The sequence below is a fragment of the Budorcas taxicolor genome, chromosome 1 (assembly GCF_023091745.1).
Source record: "Budorcas taxicolor isolate Tak-1 chromosome 1, Takin1.1, whole genome shotgun sequence".
Classification (NCBI taxonomy): domain Eukaryota; kingdom Metazoa; phylum Chordata; class Mammalia; order Artiodactyla; family Bovidae; genus Budorcas; species Budorcas taxicolor.
The window spans coordinates 10,000,959-10,018,247 of record NC_068910.1 but is presented as its reverse complement, the minus strand read 5'-3'; the positions used below and the strand labels follow the sequence as shown (position 1 = coordinate 10,018,247).

Here is a 17,289-nt window from a genome sequence, read left to right as displayed (position 1 = left end):
TTTGCCATCAAACCCATGGAACCCACAGATCCTGTGGAGGCAAGGGTGGCCCTGGTCCAGAAGGAGGCAGCGGGGCAGGACATGGAGACAGCAGGACATGGACGATGTGGGCAGAGGCCATGATCGCCAAGGGGCAGAAGCTCCAGAGTCCAGGAAGATGACAAGCCAACTCCTCACGAGAGGCTGAGCTGAGAATCCAGACTGCTCACCCCAAGTCAGCTTGTGACCAAGACTCTTCTGTTTGGGCAGAATCAGCACTTCCTCTGGCCCGGCCTGGAGGCCGCTGAGAGGCATTGTCAAGAACATTCATCCTCCTGGCCAGAGACAGTTCTGCCTTCCCCTCTGCACAGCCTGCTTAATGAGGAAATGTGGGCCAGGAGGTCTCCCGCGGACAAGGTCCTCTGGGCTGGGCAGCACAGCGGGCCAGCGGGGCTCGGCTCAGGCCTCCCGCCCAGCAGTGCGTGTGTGCCTGGCTCTGACCGCAGTGCCTCTGCTCTGCGGTGGCTCCTTGGTGTCCCCTCACCTCTCTGGGCTGCCAGGCCAGCCACCCTCTGGTGAGCCACCAGACTTAGGGCTTGGGGCAGCAGCAGTGAGGGCCTGGAGGGCCACATGGGCATCCATGAAGAGGTCATCTGTTTTGCTCAAGCCACCCCTCCTTGCATGTTGGAAAACATGGCCTCTCGCAGCCAAAGTTATTTTGCTTATCGAGCTGCTCCCATGGAGGCCTGACAAGACAAGACAAGTCAGAACTAGGTGCTGCAGAGCCCATTCCACCACCACACACACTCCTCTGTTGTCTCTGGGCCAGCGGCAGTCATGGCACCACACTCTTCTGCCCGCCATCAGTTACACATGGTTCAGCCCAGGGGCCCCAAGACTCAGGTGACTGCTGTGTGCTGGAGAAGGAGGCTTGACATCAGATATGACACAGCTAAGGACACATCACCCTGCCCAGATGAGCCAATCATAGACCCCAAGGGCACTCTCGGAAGGGGACACACCCAGCTATGTGCAAGGCAGCAAAAGCGGAGTTCGCGTGGATGAACTGGGTGGGGCGGAGTGGGGTGAGGGGAGGAGCTGGAGCAGACTCCCAGCCCAGGCTCACCCTGCTCTGCCAGGGTAGCTCCATGGGGCACCTTCAGAGCCTCCCAGGGTGGGCTCCAAGCTTCACGAGAATACCAAGCCTCCTGCCCACTTTCACCCCACTCTGCACAGGGCCCAGAGCCCTCCAGTGGAAGAGAGACTGCAGAGAGATGGGCCCCAACCCCAGTACTTCCTCAGACTTCCCTCTGGGTAAGAAGAGCATCTCTGAGCATCTCCACAAATAGCTCCACGGACAGCCAGGCCCTGCCAGGGAGAATTTGTGGACCAAAGGTTATGGCATTGACAAGTAGACATTAACACCCATGACCTCGGAAGAGGGGATGAAGGGAGGACATTGCCTGGCTGGGCTGCCCTACTGTGAGGAAGCCTTCTGCCCGGCCCTGGGCATGCGGGCACAGCCTGCTGCCTATCTGCCCTTCAACCCCCGTGAGGGTCACAGATGGTGGGCAAAGTGGGACCTCAGGCCCTTCTTGCATGCACAAGGGTGATTGGAATCTTCCATCAGGGCCATGCCCATGATAGCTGGGAATGGGGAGGCCAGGACAGGGCCTTCTAAGCCCGGTTACCTTTGGGACCAGCCTCAGGCACTGGTCAGCTGGTCAGAGGCAGTGAGCACCAGGACTCCATTCACTGCACCAGTTAACTCTCGGAGTGGAAGGAGAGGCTGGGGCCAGGGCCAGATAAGGGAGCAGAGCCCTGCTGCAGCTATAGGGACAGTCCCGTGACTGCTCCAGAATCAGCCTTCTGCCGCCCTTTCTGACTCTGATGCCCTCCATCACCCCAGGCTCAGCCCCGCACCAAGGCCCAAAGGAACCTGCTTGGTCCAGCTCTTACCTCCACCAGGTGGGGCGTTGGGTTGAAGCCACACAGGTTGCACACCTGGAGTTTGCAGGTGGTGCAGGTGTTATAGTTGGCGGGGCCCTTGCTGCCCATGTTGAGCTCAGCTTGGCACAGTGGGCAGGTGGCCCTTTCCTTCGGCGTGGTCTTTGGCTTGGCAGCAGCCTTCGATGCTGCCTGGTGTTCTGTTCTGCCATGCTTTGGGCTGGTGGTTCCCCCTGTTCTCGCCTGGGCTCTAGGCCCTGATCCAGGCTCAGTTTTGGCTCCAGTTGCGGGCCCGGGCCCAGGCCCTGAGCCTGGGGGTCTTGGGCCAGCCTCCTTGCTGGCATCGCTGAAGACGATCTTGGGCGGCCCCTTGCTGGGGGCAGGCTGGCCCTGGGAGTCCACTTCAGGCTGCGCAGACATGAGGGTGCTCGCCTGGGTCAGCAGCGACGCACCAAGGCCAAAGAGCTTCCCAGTGAGGCCCTCCTGGGTCGGCTCAGCAGCACCAGGCCCGGAGGGCGCTGCGGTGGCACTCTTGGCCGGGGCCTCTCCTGCCGGGGGCCTGGGCTCGGCTGTGGAAGGCTTGATGGGGAGAGAGGGCTGGGGAGACACTTTTCCCACCTCAGGAGGGGTGGCAGCTGGGGCAGGCCCTGGCACTGAGGTGGCCCTGGCTGTCTCAGCCTGCCGGGGCCCAGGCTGTGGTCCCCCTGGGCCCCGAACTCTCTCTTGCTCTGGCTTCCCCAGGGGCTGTTTGGCTGGGGAGTGGGCAGGAGACAGGCCCGGTGAGTGCAGCTGCTGCTGGCTCTTGGAGCGAGGCGCTGTGGTCATGTCCATCCCTAGAGCCCTCTGCATCTGGCAGTTCAGACACAGCCACTCCTTCACCTGGGGAGGAAGCAGCAGGGTTACCAGGATGGTCAGGACTGGGGCGCCCACGGCCCAGGTCCTTGCAGCCCCTAGCAGCCAGGGCCAGCTCCTCACACAAGCAGGAGCACCAAGCCTGGCACAGGTGTTTCTGGGCTGCCAGGAGGCAGGCTGAGGGGCAGATGGTGCCACCCTGCCCTCTAGGAGCTTCCAGGTACACGGAGAGGAACGGAGGCACTCACACACTCCCCAGCCCCAAACTGCCGACCCACTGCCGGCCAGGGTCCTCCCCACACCCACTGGCTGTACCTGGGTACATCATGTGTCTCCACATCCCACCTCACCAACCCACGCTCCCATCCTCCTGGTTGGATGACCCCTCGTTGTGCATGCTAAATCACTTCAGGGGTGTCTGACTCTTTGCAACACCATGGACTGTAGCCCATCAGGCTCCTCTATCCATGGGATTCTCCAGGCAAGAATATTGGAGTGGGTTGCCATTTCCTTCTCCAAACGATCTTTCCGACCCAGGAATCAAACCCACGTCTCCTGTGCCTCCTGCATTGGCAGGCGGATTCTTTACCACTAGAGCCACCTAAGAATAGCCTCCAACTGCTCACTCTCCTTCCCCTGCTGCCCCCTTCAGGTCCCACAGGGCCCCTGCTGCTGCTGCTGCTGCTGCTGCTGCTGCTGCTGCTGCTGCTGCTGCTGCTGCTGCTGCTGCTGCTGCTGCTAAGTCGCTTCAGTCGTGTCCGACTCTGTGCAACCCCAGAGACGGCAGCCCACCAGGCTCCCCCGTCCCTGGGATGCTCCAGGCAAGAACACTGGAGTGGGTTGCCATTTCCTACTCCAATGCATGAAAGTGAAAAGTGAAAGGGAAGTCGCTCAGTCGTGTCCGACTCTTAGCGACCCCATGGACTGCAGCCCACCATGCTCCTCCATCCATGGGATTTTCCAGGCAAGAGTACCGGAGTGGGTCGCCATTGTCTTCTCCGGAGCCCACAGGGCAGCAGAGTGATCTTTTAAAACGTATATCAGGATAGACCGCATGGCTCCCAAACAAGTGCCTGGTATGCAACTGGCACTCAATAAAAACCTGCAGAATGAATAAAGGAGTGAAGAGAAGCAGGTGGGAGAGGGAGGCAAAAAAAAAAAAGAAACCATGATCCCTGTCCTCAAGGAGCTCAGAGTCTTGCTGAGGAGAAAAGATACAAATGAAACATCTTGAGAGCAAAGTAAATGAGGGCAAAGTGATGCGACGTGAGTGACGTAAACTGAATGAAAAAATCTTTTGCTTTCTTAAGGAAGACAAATTTTTTTTAAAGAAAATGGGATAATTTGTGCCTCCAGACTAAACAAGGCACGTGCTGCTGTTCACATGATGGATGTGTCGTTTCTCTCTGTCATTAACTCCTTCCCAAGGAGAGGGGGCTCACAACTGGGTTGGGCCAATCACTGGTTTCAGCCGGGGTTGCAGGGATGGGCACATGACCTTGCAAACAGGGCCAATCAGAGCCCTTCCATGTTTCAGGGTGAATGAACCGTAGGAGATAGGGTCACTCATCAGAAGGATGTAGCGGTAGAGTGGGCAGGAGCCTTCTTGCCCAGCGTGCAGAGAGGCGCTAAGAATGAAGTGAAGAGACAGTCAGAAATGGAGCCAAGACAGGAGAAATGAGCAGACCCCATGGCTTCATTTAATTCCCTGGATTCAGCTCTGTCTTAAATCTACTCTCAGACTCCCAGTTACACGAGTCAATATCATCTTCCTCTCAAAATCCAAATATAAATCAGAGCATGTCACTTACAGGCTCAAAGCCCTCTAGTGGACTCTCCCCTCACTTACCATGGGAACTCTTTACTGTGATCTGGGAGGCCCCCAATCTACTCCAGCCTACGCCTCTCTCTGTCCCCCTTTCCTGCCCTCTCACCTCGGGCCTCCTCTTCTACCAAGTGGTCCTTTGAGCTCTCTTCCATAACCAGGCCTTTCACTCACTCTTTCCTCAGCCCCGGAGCCAGCTATCTGCACATGTCTCAGCCAGGATCACTTCCCCATCAGGGCCCTTCCTGGCCATATGATTGAAAATCCCTCCGAAGCACTCTGTAGCTAACCACCCAGTTTGTCTTCATGGTACTTGTTCTTTTCCAAAGCTTATGCTACTTTATTCCTCTGGGTGTCTCCTTGCCCCGCGCATGAGCTCTTACTGAGGTGGTCCAGGGACAGTGCATGGTGCCTGGCACAGAGTAGGGCTTACTCCAGAGTCTTGCTGGGGGATGAAGCCTGATAACCTATTAATGGGGGCATGGCTCTTACAAGGCTACAGCCACGAGACTGGAGATTCAGCACCCCATGGTGTGGAAGGAGCTCCTCCTTCTCAACCTGAGCCAAGGCAGAGGACAAATCTGCTCATCCATGGTTGCAACGAGAGTCTTTGAAAGCACCACAGTAGCCTAGTTGCCAGGGAAAGGTCCAGTCTGGTCCCTGGGGCAGAAAGCCCCTTCTGCCCATCCTCAGTAGATACCTCTGGCCCTGCTCTCTGCCTTGAGGTCACAAGGCTGTATGGCCGCCACTGTGGCTGACTTGGAGTTTGGGAGCCTGGGCTTGGCTGTCTTGCCATGAAACCAAGAGTAGCCTCTGAGACAGGGGAGAAGCATATGCTTTGGTGATTACCCCATGGTACCCTGCATCATGCAGGGCATGTTTGCAGGCATTCTTTCATTTTGTCTTCACAGTAGAGAAAAACCAAGGTCTAATATGATTTAGCCTCTGGCTCTTGCGGTTACCCAGCTAGGAAGCGGTGCTGCTGGGGAGACTGGCCCTGCCAGCCCTGCCCAGCTCCTGAGCTGCAGCCTGGAGCCCAGTGCCTTTCACATGTCTACCTCTTCTGCAGGCCACTGAGCCTCATGCAAGTCAAGTCAGAGGTCTAGAAGCTGCCCTCGAGAAACTCAAAGACCAAGCCCAGCTCTGGAAACCATCAGATCAGCAATGCCACAGCACTGGGGTGTGAACTGCCCCGCCCCAAGCCAGGAACTGTGAACTCACCTAAGTGCTTTGAAGACCCAAGGCAGCTCTGTATACTTTTGGACAGAGAAAGCCACAGAGAAGACAACGTGTGTCCTTGGGACTCAGCTCCAAGACTCCTTTAAAGAAGTCATATTTGGTAGGGGTGTCAGGGTTCACTTTTGTCCAAAGTAGGAGCTCCAAGAGGCGAGCTGTTTGGGCTAATCCTCAAAGAGACCCAGAGATGATCACCCTCCTGAGTGGGGTGCCAAGGCCCTGGCCCAGGGCGGAAGCCACAGACTCAGTTCCTGAGGTGCGTATGCCGCTCACACCCAAGGTCTTATCTCTGAAGCACGCCCTGAGGTGGGACTTCCGAAGAAGAGGAATCTGGGAGGTGAGACCCTTTGATTCTGAGACTTCAGGGAGACCCCATTTTGGGTCCCGGATCAACAAGGGGTCAACAAGGGCCTGTGCTAAAACTCCTGCACTCACCACCAGAAGCTTCCCTTATCCAGCCCCCAGCACCCAGGCTGTCACAGGCGTCTCACCTAAAATAGAACCTCACCAAGAAACGGCTAAAACGCCCCTCAGTGAGTCATCTCCCAGATGGGAGCAGCTATTTCTATCTAGCATCTTCCAGACGGCGAGGAGCCTGCACTGTGCCCTCTCCCAGCCCCTCCCAGGCCCAGGCCTGGGCCAAGAGGACCAGCACACAGGCCTCCTGGGGAGGATGCTGGCTGGGGAAATCTCTGAATCCGTAAGACTCCCCTCTCTGGCTCCTCCATGGACCCCTGGGAGCCTGCTGGGAGGGGGTCATCCTCAGCCTCTTCCTCCCTACTCCAAGGTCCTTATCCCACATTAGGGACATGGGGGTGGCCCACTGGTTGGGCAGGGAGATGGCTGTGCATCACCAGCCCACCTAGGCCATGGATCCATGACCAGGCCTGGGGCAGGTCCCCAGACTCCAGGACCAACCACAGTGAGAGTCTTCCTTGGCTGGACCGTGTCTGTGGCTCCTGGGCACCCTCCTAGCCTACTGCCCACTAGAATCAGAGGGCAGGCCTTCCATCAGTGTGACAGAGGACCTCTTTTAGAAACTTGTTTTCAGATATCTCCGTAAGCCTAACTTGGCACTCGGCTGGGAAATGTGCCAGTCACAGATCTCCCGTCCTAAGACCCAGAGGTGGAGCTAAGGGGACCTCCCAGGGCTCCAGCTACCAGGTAGATGGCTCTGCCAGGTGGTGGCTGATCCTTCTTGAAAGCAGGGGCCCATCCTGCCATCTCAGAGGCTCAGAGGCCCTTGCACCCCACGCAGTGGGGGCCTGAGCAGCAGCGGGGGTGGGGAGGCACAGGGCAGTGTGCTGGTCGGGAGGCGGGGAAGCAGAGGCTCTAGGAAAGTGGCTTCCAGCAGGGAGGCAGTGCCTGTGCTGCAGGAGCCGGCTTGAGGGTGAGCAGAGCAAGCCCCGTGGGCTCTGAAGGGACGTCCTCCCCGGGATAGCCTTCTCAGCCGCTACCTTCCTCGCACCATTCAGTGCACAGCAGGGGAATGGAGGTGATGCCACCCTCCAGGAGCCGGAGGCGGGGGGCTCTGGGAACTGCACGTCTGCATGGCCTCTCCCTCCATGGGGCTCCGGGGCAGGAAGGGGAGTGGGGACACCTTTCGGGAGGGGCTTCTCTATCGTTCTCACAGGGACACTGGTGGCAAGGCACCTGCCGCCCTGTGTCTCAGCCCCAGAGGGTAGAATCCAGCCTTGCATGTGGATATTTGGCCCCAAAGAAGGCTGCCCAGGGCGGGGCCTGCCGCGCTGTCACCTCCAGGGCTGCCAGGAAGCTCTGGGCCCCCAGCAGTAATGTGTGCTCCCGCAGCACCCCCTTCCACGGCACCACCAGCAAGGAGGAAAGAGGGTGGCACATGTCACGTGGCCCGCCTTCCTGCGGAGAGCAGCGGCTTGCCTTGGAGCCCAGCCCTCCCAGGGAGAGCAGGCCGGCTGCGTGTCGGATCACTGCACTGACATCATGCCTGATGCTGCATTCACGCCTTTTTCCATTCTGGTACAAGCTGAAACATCACAGAAGCAGGTTATAAATGAGCCCTCCCTGCTGGTGCCAAGTCCAGAGGGTCCTGGGAGGGCCCCACTGGCCAGTATGATGCCATGCTCTTCTGGGCTGTGAGTCATGGGCCAGGCCACGACTGGAGGCACGCAGCCCACTGTGGGCCAGGGACGGGGGCGGGCCTGTGCCCTCACACTGCCCACGGCATCGGACACATCACCTGCCTCATCCAGCAGCTGACTGTCCCAAGTCTGCCACTAACTTGCTTCCCCTGTCAACTGGTTGACCTCAGGCCTAGAGGTGGGCACCACAGGGTCCCACAAGGCACAGCACGTTGATCCAGAGCCTGTTCAGCCAGGCCTGGCCCACAGGGGAGGTCCGTGTCATCAGGTCAGGACCCTGAGAAAGGCCCTCGGAACCTGCCTAGCATCTGAGGCCAGGATTTGGGTAGTGGAGGCTGAACCCAATTGCTGCTTGGGGCGGGAAGGCCTCACTAGCCTGAAGCTCCATGAAAGGGAGAGAATTCTCCACCTCCCAAGAGCCCTCAACTCCGCCGGTTCTACAACAGATGGCCCCCCTCCCTCCCAGGCCTATCTTCTCTGCACTATATATTCATTCTCAGATAATTTTACAGCCCCCTCTCATAGCTAAAGTTAGGCGTGCCACACCTGATGGCTGCAGCAGTGAAAGACCCCCTCTCCTGTACAGCAGCCTCATCAGTCTGCCCCCAGTGACTCTAGCCTCCACCTCACAGTGATCCAAGTGAGATGGCCGAGAGGCCCAGCTCCTGGGAGTAGGGGCTGGTAGGGCTAGCTGCCCAGGGCTGGCTGAAGCTTCAGGGCATTTCCCCACTGATTCAGAGATGGTTTGGGTCAAAGTGGCTACTGCCAAGCAAACCCACCCAGAAGGGACAAAGGCCACCTAGAGGTCCTTTCACATTTCCTCTGTTTGGAGGTGGAACAGGGAGGGCTGGGCCCAGGAAGAGAGGAAGACACCTTAGCCACTCCTCAGCCCACCGCTGATCCATGTCCTTCTAACACCTGCTCCTCTTTCCTCACAGTCTGGGCAGGTAGTAAGATGACCAGGAGGGAGCGGAGGGAAGGGGGCAAGGCTGGAGGCTGCGGCAGAGGGATCCGGGCTGCACTCACAGCACCACCCCCGGGCCATCTGGTGGCCCGGCCCTCGCCGCCGGAAAGAGTGGGATGCAGGCAGGAGAGGAAGAGGCTTGTGGCCACTGCGTCTCTCCCTTCCTTCTCCACACCACCCACCCTGGGTATGTACTTAAGCCCAAGGTTTGCCAGGGGGGTGAGGGTGGGGTGATGGGGTGATGGGTAGCTTGGTTTCGACAACGTCTAGACCTTGGAACAGGTGAAGAAAGACCGTGATCATGTTTCCGTAGTTTTCTTAGAGGGGGCTTATGAGTGATTCTGACTAGAGCAAGGGAGGTGGAAGGCACACGAGTTCCTGGACCTGGAAGACTGAGGAGGCGGCGGCAGCCCTGCTGTACCCACAGGGGCAGAGGGTGAGCGCCCCCAGGTGTAGGCTGCAGCCTCATTTTGGGTGGTGGTGCTCCAGGAGGATTCTGCTGATCAGAGTGAGACGCGCAGGCGTGCAGTCAACCCTGCCTCCGCACAGCACTCACTCCCGTGGTGCTGTTCCTGGGGTGAGGACGGACTCCTCTGGAGGAGTTCCAAGCCAGGATGCGCCACTGGGGCAGCTCCAAGCGGGGCAAGGAAGCCCCCGATGGGGCTGACAGACAAGGCATGGCTCGTCGTCTCCAGGAGTGGCTCCCAGCCCAACCTCACCATTCCCCTCCATTTGCTGGCCCACGGCCACACCTGTCTGCTTCGTCCAGCTATCAGAACAGGTGTCTCTGTCCTGGAGGAGAAAGGGGTGGCAGGCCTGAATGCGCAGTCACTATAGAGCAGAAAGTTGGGCTAACAGGGCGGAACAGGACTGGGGCATCGGCAAAGCCACCGAGGCTGGCACCCACAGCCTGCTTCTCCCCGAGAGAAATGCGACATTCAGGGGGTTAGGGTGCTTGTGTAGGAACCCACATCCAGGTAGAGAACAGCCTTCCTGTTGTGTCCCCATCACCGGGCACTGGACAGACTTAAATGTGAACACCTCTGGGCTCCTGGTCAGTGAATCCTCACTGGGAGGGTCTCCTGGGGCTGGCGAGAAATGTTCGGACCCTGTCAGGTGAGCACCTGGAGAATGGTCAGCATTTCCCAAACTGGGTGCCATAACTGCAGCCCCTAACATTTCGTGAAAGCAGGTCTGGGGAAGGCGGCCAGTGACAGCCCCGTCTCGGAGCGCCCGCCTGGACGTGCCGTGAAGGACCTGGGCCGAAGGCCTGTTCTTCCTCTGCAGTAAGTTGGCGGCCCCTTTCCTCCTGGCCCTGAGCCTTGGCTCCTCCCAGTACAATGAGGCAGATGGACCGAGTGTCGTCAGGCCCTCCCACTCAGCTGTTTTTCCAGGCGCGGCCCGAGGCTGGCTCCCCTCCCTGCTCAATGAAGGTCCTTGGTGTGGGGGAAAGGCTGGGAGGTCCACCAGGAAACTGGTGCTGCCATGTGTGGCTCTCGCTTGATCTCCACCCACCCCACCCAGCGTCATTCAGGTCCTGCTGCTCTATGAGCATCTCTGGAGGCTGGATCCCAGGGTGCAGGGCCAGCATAAGATGGGGGCGGAATTCCCACAGTGGCCTCTCATCCCTGCCTGCCAAACCCCCCTGCTCCTGCGAGGCTGGGTGCTTCTGGCTTCTCGGCGGCAGGATCACAGTGCTCTAGATACTATGGAGCAACACTTACCTAACTGATCAGCGCAGGGACGGGCCGTTTCTAATCACAGATGTAATAATCACGAGTGTGCACGCCTCCGCAGGAAGCCCCCACACTTCAGGAGCGACTCCAAACGCACTGAGTCATCTCCCCACACCGGCAGCTCCTTCCTCGGAATCTCACACTTACCTCTCGCAAACCACACGTCCCACACCCACAGCACCTCATGTCACAAATAGACCCCGACCTGTGAACGATTCTCACTCAGCCCTCCCCCACCCACGTGGTCCAAACGGCTCCTGCTACTGCTAATCCCAGCTGCAGCCACAGCCACGCAGTCACCACGCTCCAACCAGCCCAAGAGCAGAGCTCTGGGGGGACAACCAGAGACTTCCGGGGGTTACTGCAGCAGGGAGGGAGGGAGCCACTCATTTCAGAGGCATGGGCCCCAGCTAGTATACTGGAGCACCTGGCCTCCAGGGCACCTAGGAGAGCCTCCTGGGCTTGGCTGAGCACTCCACAGCAATTCAGAGCATCCCGACACAGCCAGGGTGGGGCTGGGGACCCTGGGTCCTCTAGGGCAGAAAGGGGGCCAATCTCATGGAAATGGCCTTCCAGTGGCCTCACGGTGAGGGCAGGACACTGTCGCCATGTGAATCCTGGCTCCTCACCCGGGGGAGCTGCTCCGCCCCCTCAGGCCCCAGCTAACTGAATTGGGACACAAAGGCTCTTCCAGGAGCCCAGTCTCCTGCCTCCCTTAACACCTGTTCCCCTCCCCTGCTCCCCTCTCCAGGACCCACTGGAGGGAGGCTGGCCGGGGGTCAAGGAGATTTGCCTCTCTTTGGGTCCTGAGGCTGCTCATGACCCTCTTCAAGTGTGCACCCATGGGAAAAGCTATCCATAAGGCTCTGTTTGGCCTCCCTAGAGCATTTTTCCAGGTCAGACTTGGAGCAGATAGGAAAGCACCTTCTAAACAGGACTGAGCCCAAGCTTTCAGGAGGCACAGTAATCAGCCCCTCCGGAGATCTGGGACCAGGACTTGCTCTCTACTTCCACACCTGGGAGCCAGAATCCCAGCCCAGGGAAGACACAGGGGCTGGCGGCCAAGGGAAATGACCAGGAAGAGAAAGGGAACCGGGGAGGCCTGGGAAGGCGGGTGGGGTGGGGGGAAGCCGGCGCAGAGGTGATTACCTGGGTGAGGTGAGGGTTGGGGTTGAACCCACACTGGTTGCAGACCTTGTTGTGACACTGGGTGCAGGTGTTGAAGTTTGGCTGGCTGGGGGTCGACGTGAGGTCCGAGGTCTTACATATGGGACACAGCGTGCTGCTGGGAAGGGGGGCGATCTGGGGGACGGAGTAGGGTGATGTGGGGGTGCTGCCTCTGTCTGGTGACACAGAGGGGGACCGCCCTGATCTCTGCGTCCTGCTGTCTACCTGCAGTGTCCTGCGGGGGCCATCGGCCTCCTGGCCTTCAGGGCCCTGTGCCCTCGGCTCCCGGGGGCTCTCGCGGCCGGGAGTGGTAGCAGAAGGCTGCTTCGGGGTTGGGGAAGCTGCTCTCTGGCTACCCAGGGGCTCCTTAGGGTCCAGTCTCCGGGGAACGCTGAAATGACATTGAAAATGACAAGGTTAGAAAAGTCGCCTGCAGAGGTCTCCACCAACCCAGGTGGCTGCCAGGTGCCCTCACCATCCCCCTCTGCCAGCCGGTGCCATTAGCACAGCCTTCCACCAGCCCAGTGCTAACTGTGCTCCATGCTGGGCCCTGCCAAGTGTCCCCACCTGAGCCATCAGCACCAGGCCACGTGGTCGGCTCAGGGATGTCCCCTTTCGCATCCCCTAAAATGCAGAGTCTGATTCAGTAGGTCTGCGGTATAGTCTGCATTTTTACGATCTTTAAGGTGATGCCTTCACTACGGTCTGCAGACCACACTTTGAGAACCAAGGGTCTAAACTATATATGAGTAACACCTAGACTGATTTTAACATTTCTGACTCTTAGACTGCACACCAGACAAATTACATCAATATCTGTGAGGGCAGGACCCTGGCATTAGTATTTTTTTCCTCCCTAGGTGATTTCAACATGCAGCTAGTTTATATCAACTGCTCTGGTAGGTCTGTTACGTTCTGGCTTATCTGCTTCAGAGGCCAATATCGGGCAGCTGGAGGTAAGCAGGGGAGGCCCTCGAAGGCCCAGCTAATGCTACCTCCAGCAGGGACAATGGAGCCTTCCTTCTGGTGGTCTTCCAGCAGGTCTAATGCCAGACCAAGTCCATCAAGATGGGTGATGTGTTTGTTACTTTTCTGCTAATATAAGAAAGGACAGGGCCAGAACTCTAGGATCCAGGGCTTTAGGAACCATCGAGGGGAGTTCAGTATGCCTGACCCCCACCTCCATCTGACATGGCCCAGCTACAGCAGAGCCATCAGAGCTGAGTAGAAGGCAAACCATGAGGCTAAACTCAATGCCCCACATTCCTTCTGGTTTGACCCCCCTCCCAGTTTTCCAGTTTGAGGAAAGCCACATACAGAAAGCCAAAGGCAAGACTTCACACTGCTTCCGTGACATTTTATACTTGCTTCAGTGTGTATTCATTTGGGTGGATGCTGGCACCCAGGCAACAGGGCAGCCTGGCTGAAAGTCACTGCAGAGGCCTGGCCACAGCCGCCTGTGGAGCATCCTGGCCTGGCCCCTTCGGCCCCTGTGCTCCCGGTCCTTGTAGGGTCTGACTAACAGGAGGAGACTCTTAAGTCTGCTGCCCTTATGTGAACGACATCTGCTTGCCGAAAAGATTCAGGAGCCCCTGGTAGGCTGTCTCAGGTAAAGCCATTTTAGAGAGGAGACACAGAACCTGCCAGGAGACCCACTCCAAGACACTCTACGGTCCTTCCTCCCTTCCAAGGAACTGCCAGGGAGGAGACATACCCTCGTTCTAATAAAGACTCTTCCAGCAAAAAGAAAAAGGACACTGTTAACTGTCAGCCAACACAGCACACACCCATCCATCCAGTCTCACAGACTGGCCACTTCGGATGGCCAGAGCCTGAGTCTAGCCCTCTGGAAGTCCCCTTTGCCACCAGCTGTGAGGCCTAGTGCAATGTGGCAATTGGTGGTGGCTGCAGCCATCTCTAGGCCCAAAGGGCTCCAGGGCCTTTCAGTAGACTAATTTCTAGGTGTCATAAAGAAATAATCCCACTTGGTTAAATTCATCATTCCATTTCTTAAATTACTTGGGGCTGGAATCTAAAGAGCAGCCCTTGAAGGCTCATCAGAAGCTACGGAGAGCCCTTTATAACGTGCAAAGGGACCAGAACCCTGTTTCCAGGCTGGGCAAGGTCCATGGTTTCTTCTGAGAAAAAGTAAGCAATTTCTACTGTGTTTGCTTTGCATGGTGTGTGACATGCAATCTTTTGTGTACACAGTGACTTTTTAATTCAATGCTGCGGTGAAATGCAGTCTTTCGGGGACACTGTATGTGACCATCAGGGATCCAAATTCAGGTTAACTTTCAACTCAGCTGGGTGGCAACGGACAAACAAGCAGAGCCCTCTGCACCAGCAGAGCCTGTGTGGCGAGGCCAGCGCCCCCTGCACACAGGCCCGATGTGTGTCCACACACCACGCGGTGGCTGCAGCCAACACCCGGCAATCGCGATACACACCCGGGACCCTGATTCCCCTGTCTCCTGACTCCTCACACCTTCTCCTTGATCTCCAGGCTGTCAGCTGCTTCCCTCTGCTCACTGCTGCTGACAACCTGTCCACCATCTTGCTGGGAAAGTGGGAGCGCCTGGAGGGGAATTTGTACAACTAAGGCCTCTCGAGAACTGTCCCTGTGTTTGCCAGTCTCCTGCTCCCAAGGCCCACTTCTCACCTTCATAAATTCTCCCCTCTCCTTCATCGTCCTTGTTTACCTCTCTATTCGATGATTTCAATGCCCATACAAAGATGCTTCTCCCATCTTGAAAAAGAAAAAGGAAATTGGGCCCACATTCCCCTTCAGCTACTGCCTCATTTCTCTGCTGCTCTTACAGAAAATCTCCTTGAAAGAGTGGCCTCCACTCATGGCCTCCAGCCCCACTCCTCCCTTCCTCTCAACCGGGCCACCTGGCTCCGCCCATCTTTCCACAGAAGTCACTCAGGTCATAGTCACTGGTGACCTCCACAGCATCAAATCCGAAAGTCGCTTCTAGGTTCCTCCTCTCACCTGATCATCCCCTGACCCGACAGCGCTGAGGCCTCCCTCTCTCCCGAAAGAAACTCTCAGCTTCCTCTGGGAACACCACCCTCTGCCAGGCGGCCTCCTCCCTCCTGGTCACGCTGTTCTGAGCTCTTCTGCAGGTGTTTCCTCATTTCCCAAACCCAGAATCCCACTTCCGACATTGCAGGGCCTCAGCCTTTGTGCACACGGGGCTTTCTGAGCCCACAGCTCCCTGAGGCTCAAAGCTTTATCTCCTACTCCCCGCTGGTAACTGCAAATGTGTGTCTGGCCCAGAACTCCCCTCTCCTCTCACTGCCGACCCCATGTCTTCACCGAGATGTCTTACAGACACCTCGAACGTGGCGTGCCCAAGCTGAGCCCCTGATCTGCCCACACACATGCTCCTCCCCGTCTTCCCCTTGGAGACTCTGACTCCTTCTCCTCTCAGGCCTTATCAGTCATCAGTAAATCTTGGGCTTCAGTGTCTGGACACCCCCACTGCCTCCTCGCTCCAGCTGGTTCAAGTCACGGTGCCCTCTGCTCTCCAGTTTTGCACAAGCTGGGCTGGTCTCTCTCGCCCATCTAGGGTCTTCTCTGTGCGGCAGCCGGGATAACCCTTTATACACATGAATCAAACAGCTTCCCTTGTCTGCTTAAATCCTCCTTTCCCTCCCACAGGAAGAGCCAAAGGCTTTGTAACAGCCTGTGAGGTCCCGTGAGGTTCGGGCCCTTTCCCCCTAGCCTCCTACTCTCTCTCTCGCCCTGGGTCTGCTCCGCTTCCGCCAGGCCCGCTCCTATCTCTGGAAGTTGGCACCTGCTGGCACTTGCACGCACACTCGAGAGAGTGCATGTAGATACAAACGCCCAGAGACCGGAGCGGGACCGGCAGAAGGGGAGCAGATACAGGGAGGGTCTTGGCTCTGGTGGCATCGTTGTGGGGACTCTTTTGCAGATCAACCTATTAAAAAATGCAGCTTCCGGATTTCCCTGGCCATCCAGGGTTTAAGACTTCACCTTCCTGTGCCGGGGGTGTGGGTTCAATTCCTGGTGGGGGAGGCCAAAAAACCAAAATATAAAACAGAAGCAATATTGTAACAAATTCAAGCCCATTCTTTACCATCTGAGCCACCAGGGAAGCCCAAGAATACTGGAGTGCGTAGCCTTTCCCTTCTCCAGGGGATCTTTCCAACCCAGGAATCGGACTGCGGTCTCCGCAGGCAGATTCTTTACCAGCTGAGCTACCAGGGAGGCCCTGACAAATTCAATAAAGACTTTAAAACTGGTCCATATATTAAAAAAAATCTAAAAAAAAAAAAAAGGCAGCTTCCGTCCCTCCGGCTTCTCTGCGCTCCAGGGCACTGAGACCTCCCGACTCATCATTGCCAGACATGCTGCACCCGCGCACCCTCCGTGGTCCCGGCAGGACCTCTGGGCTTCCTCCACAGCGGTGCCCCAGAGCCCAGCACTCGCTGGATGCTCATGCATGTCTCCTGGGTGGATGGACTGCACTCATATCACGACTCAGAACAGTAAAACGTGGCCCCTAAATGTGTTTGAGCTGAGGAAACACGGCACATGATGGGCATGCACTTGGCCCACCCTGGATCTGGCCTCATGCAGGGCAGAACGGCAGGAGTGACACCCCGAGCCCTCTCCGGCCACTTACTGTGTACCCCCAGTCCCACCACACAGAACACTCCACTGGGCACAGAAGTGCTCGTGCCAACCGTGCCTTCACCCTGAACACCACCATGTGCCAGGCACCTGTCACATGTTAACTCCTCTAAGCCTCACGGCAAATCCACGTGGTAGGATGCAACTTGCCTGTTTTACAGATGAGAACACTGCCACACATGGAAGTCAAGGAACTTGCAAAGCCATTATGACCTGTACGTGGTGGTGCGGTGATTCCAATACCAAGGCCACCAGTTCAGACTTCTCTGGCAGCCCAGTGGTTAAGACTGTGATTCCACTGCAAGTGGCATGGGTTCGATCTCTGGTTGCGGAACTAAGATCCCACATGCCACACAGTGTGGTCAAAGAAGGCCATCAGTCCTATCCTAAAACACATTCTGCATTGTCTCTGGGTGAGCACAGCAAGGCTGTAGAGGGGTGGGGAGCACTGCAATGCGATTCACAGAGAAAACCACACTCCAGTCACTTGCACATTCGAGCATTCAGTCATTCACAAACATTCACTGCCCCCTGGAACGATAGCTCCAGGCTGGGTGATAGGTGCTGATGGTATGAATGCATTGCAACTCACAAATGGAAGGTGGGGCCACAGGTGCTCATTGTATTGCTATTCTTTACATCTTATACATATTTTATAAGTATTCTTATATTCTGTATAAACATCTACTCAATTTTTAATTAAAGTAAATTTTTTAAAAAGTGGATCAGACAGGGATCCAGTCTTCTGGGAGCCTCCAGTCCAGAGGGGAGACCAGATGTGCAAACAAATCACTGCAAGACAC

At 57.1% G+C, this 17,289-nt stretch overlaps 1 protein-coding gene across 1 annotated transcript in view; it reads right to left on the bottom strand.

Moving 5' to 3' along the window:
* BSN (bassoon presynaptic cytomatrix protein) overlaps positions 1-17,289 on the bottom strand; it is a 70,920-nt gene that overhangs the window by 19,274 nt on the left and 34,357 nt on the right. Inside the window, exons 2-3 of the mRNA XM_052643517.1 lie at positions 11,806-12,214; positions 1,939-2,805 (exon numbers count right to left, since the gene is read on the bottom strand). Coding sequence (XP_052499477.1) covers positions 1,939-2,805; positions 11,806-12,214 — 1,276 coding nt within the window. The remainder of the gene's footprint in view (positions 1-1,938; positions 2,806-11,805; positions 12,215-17,289) is intronic.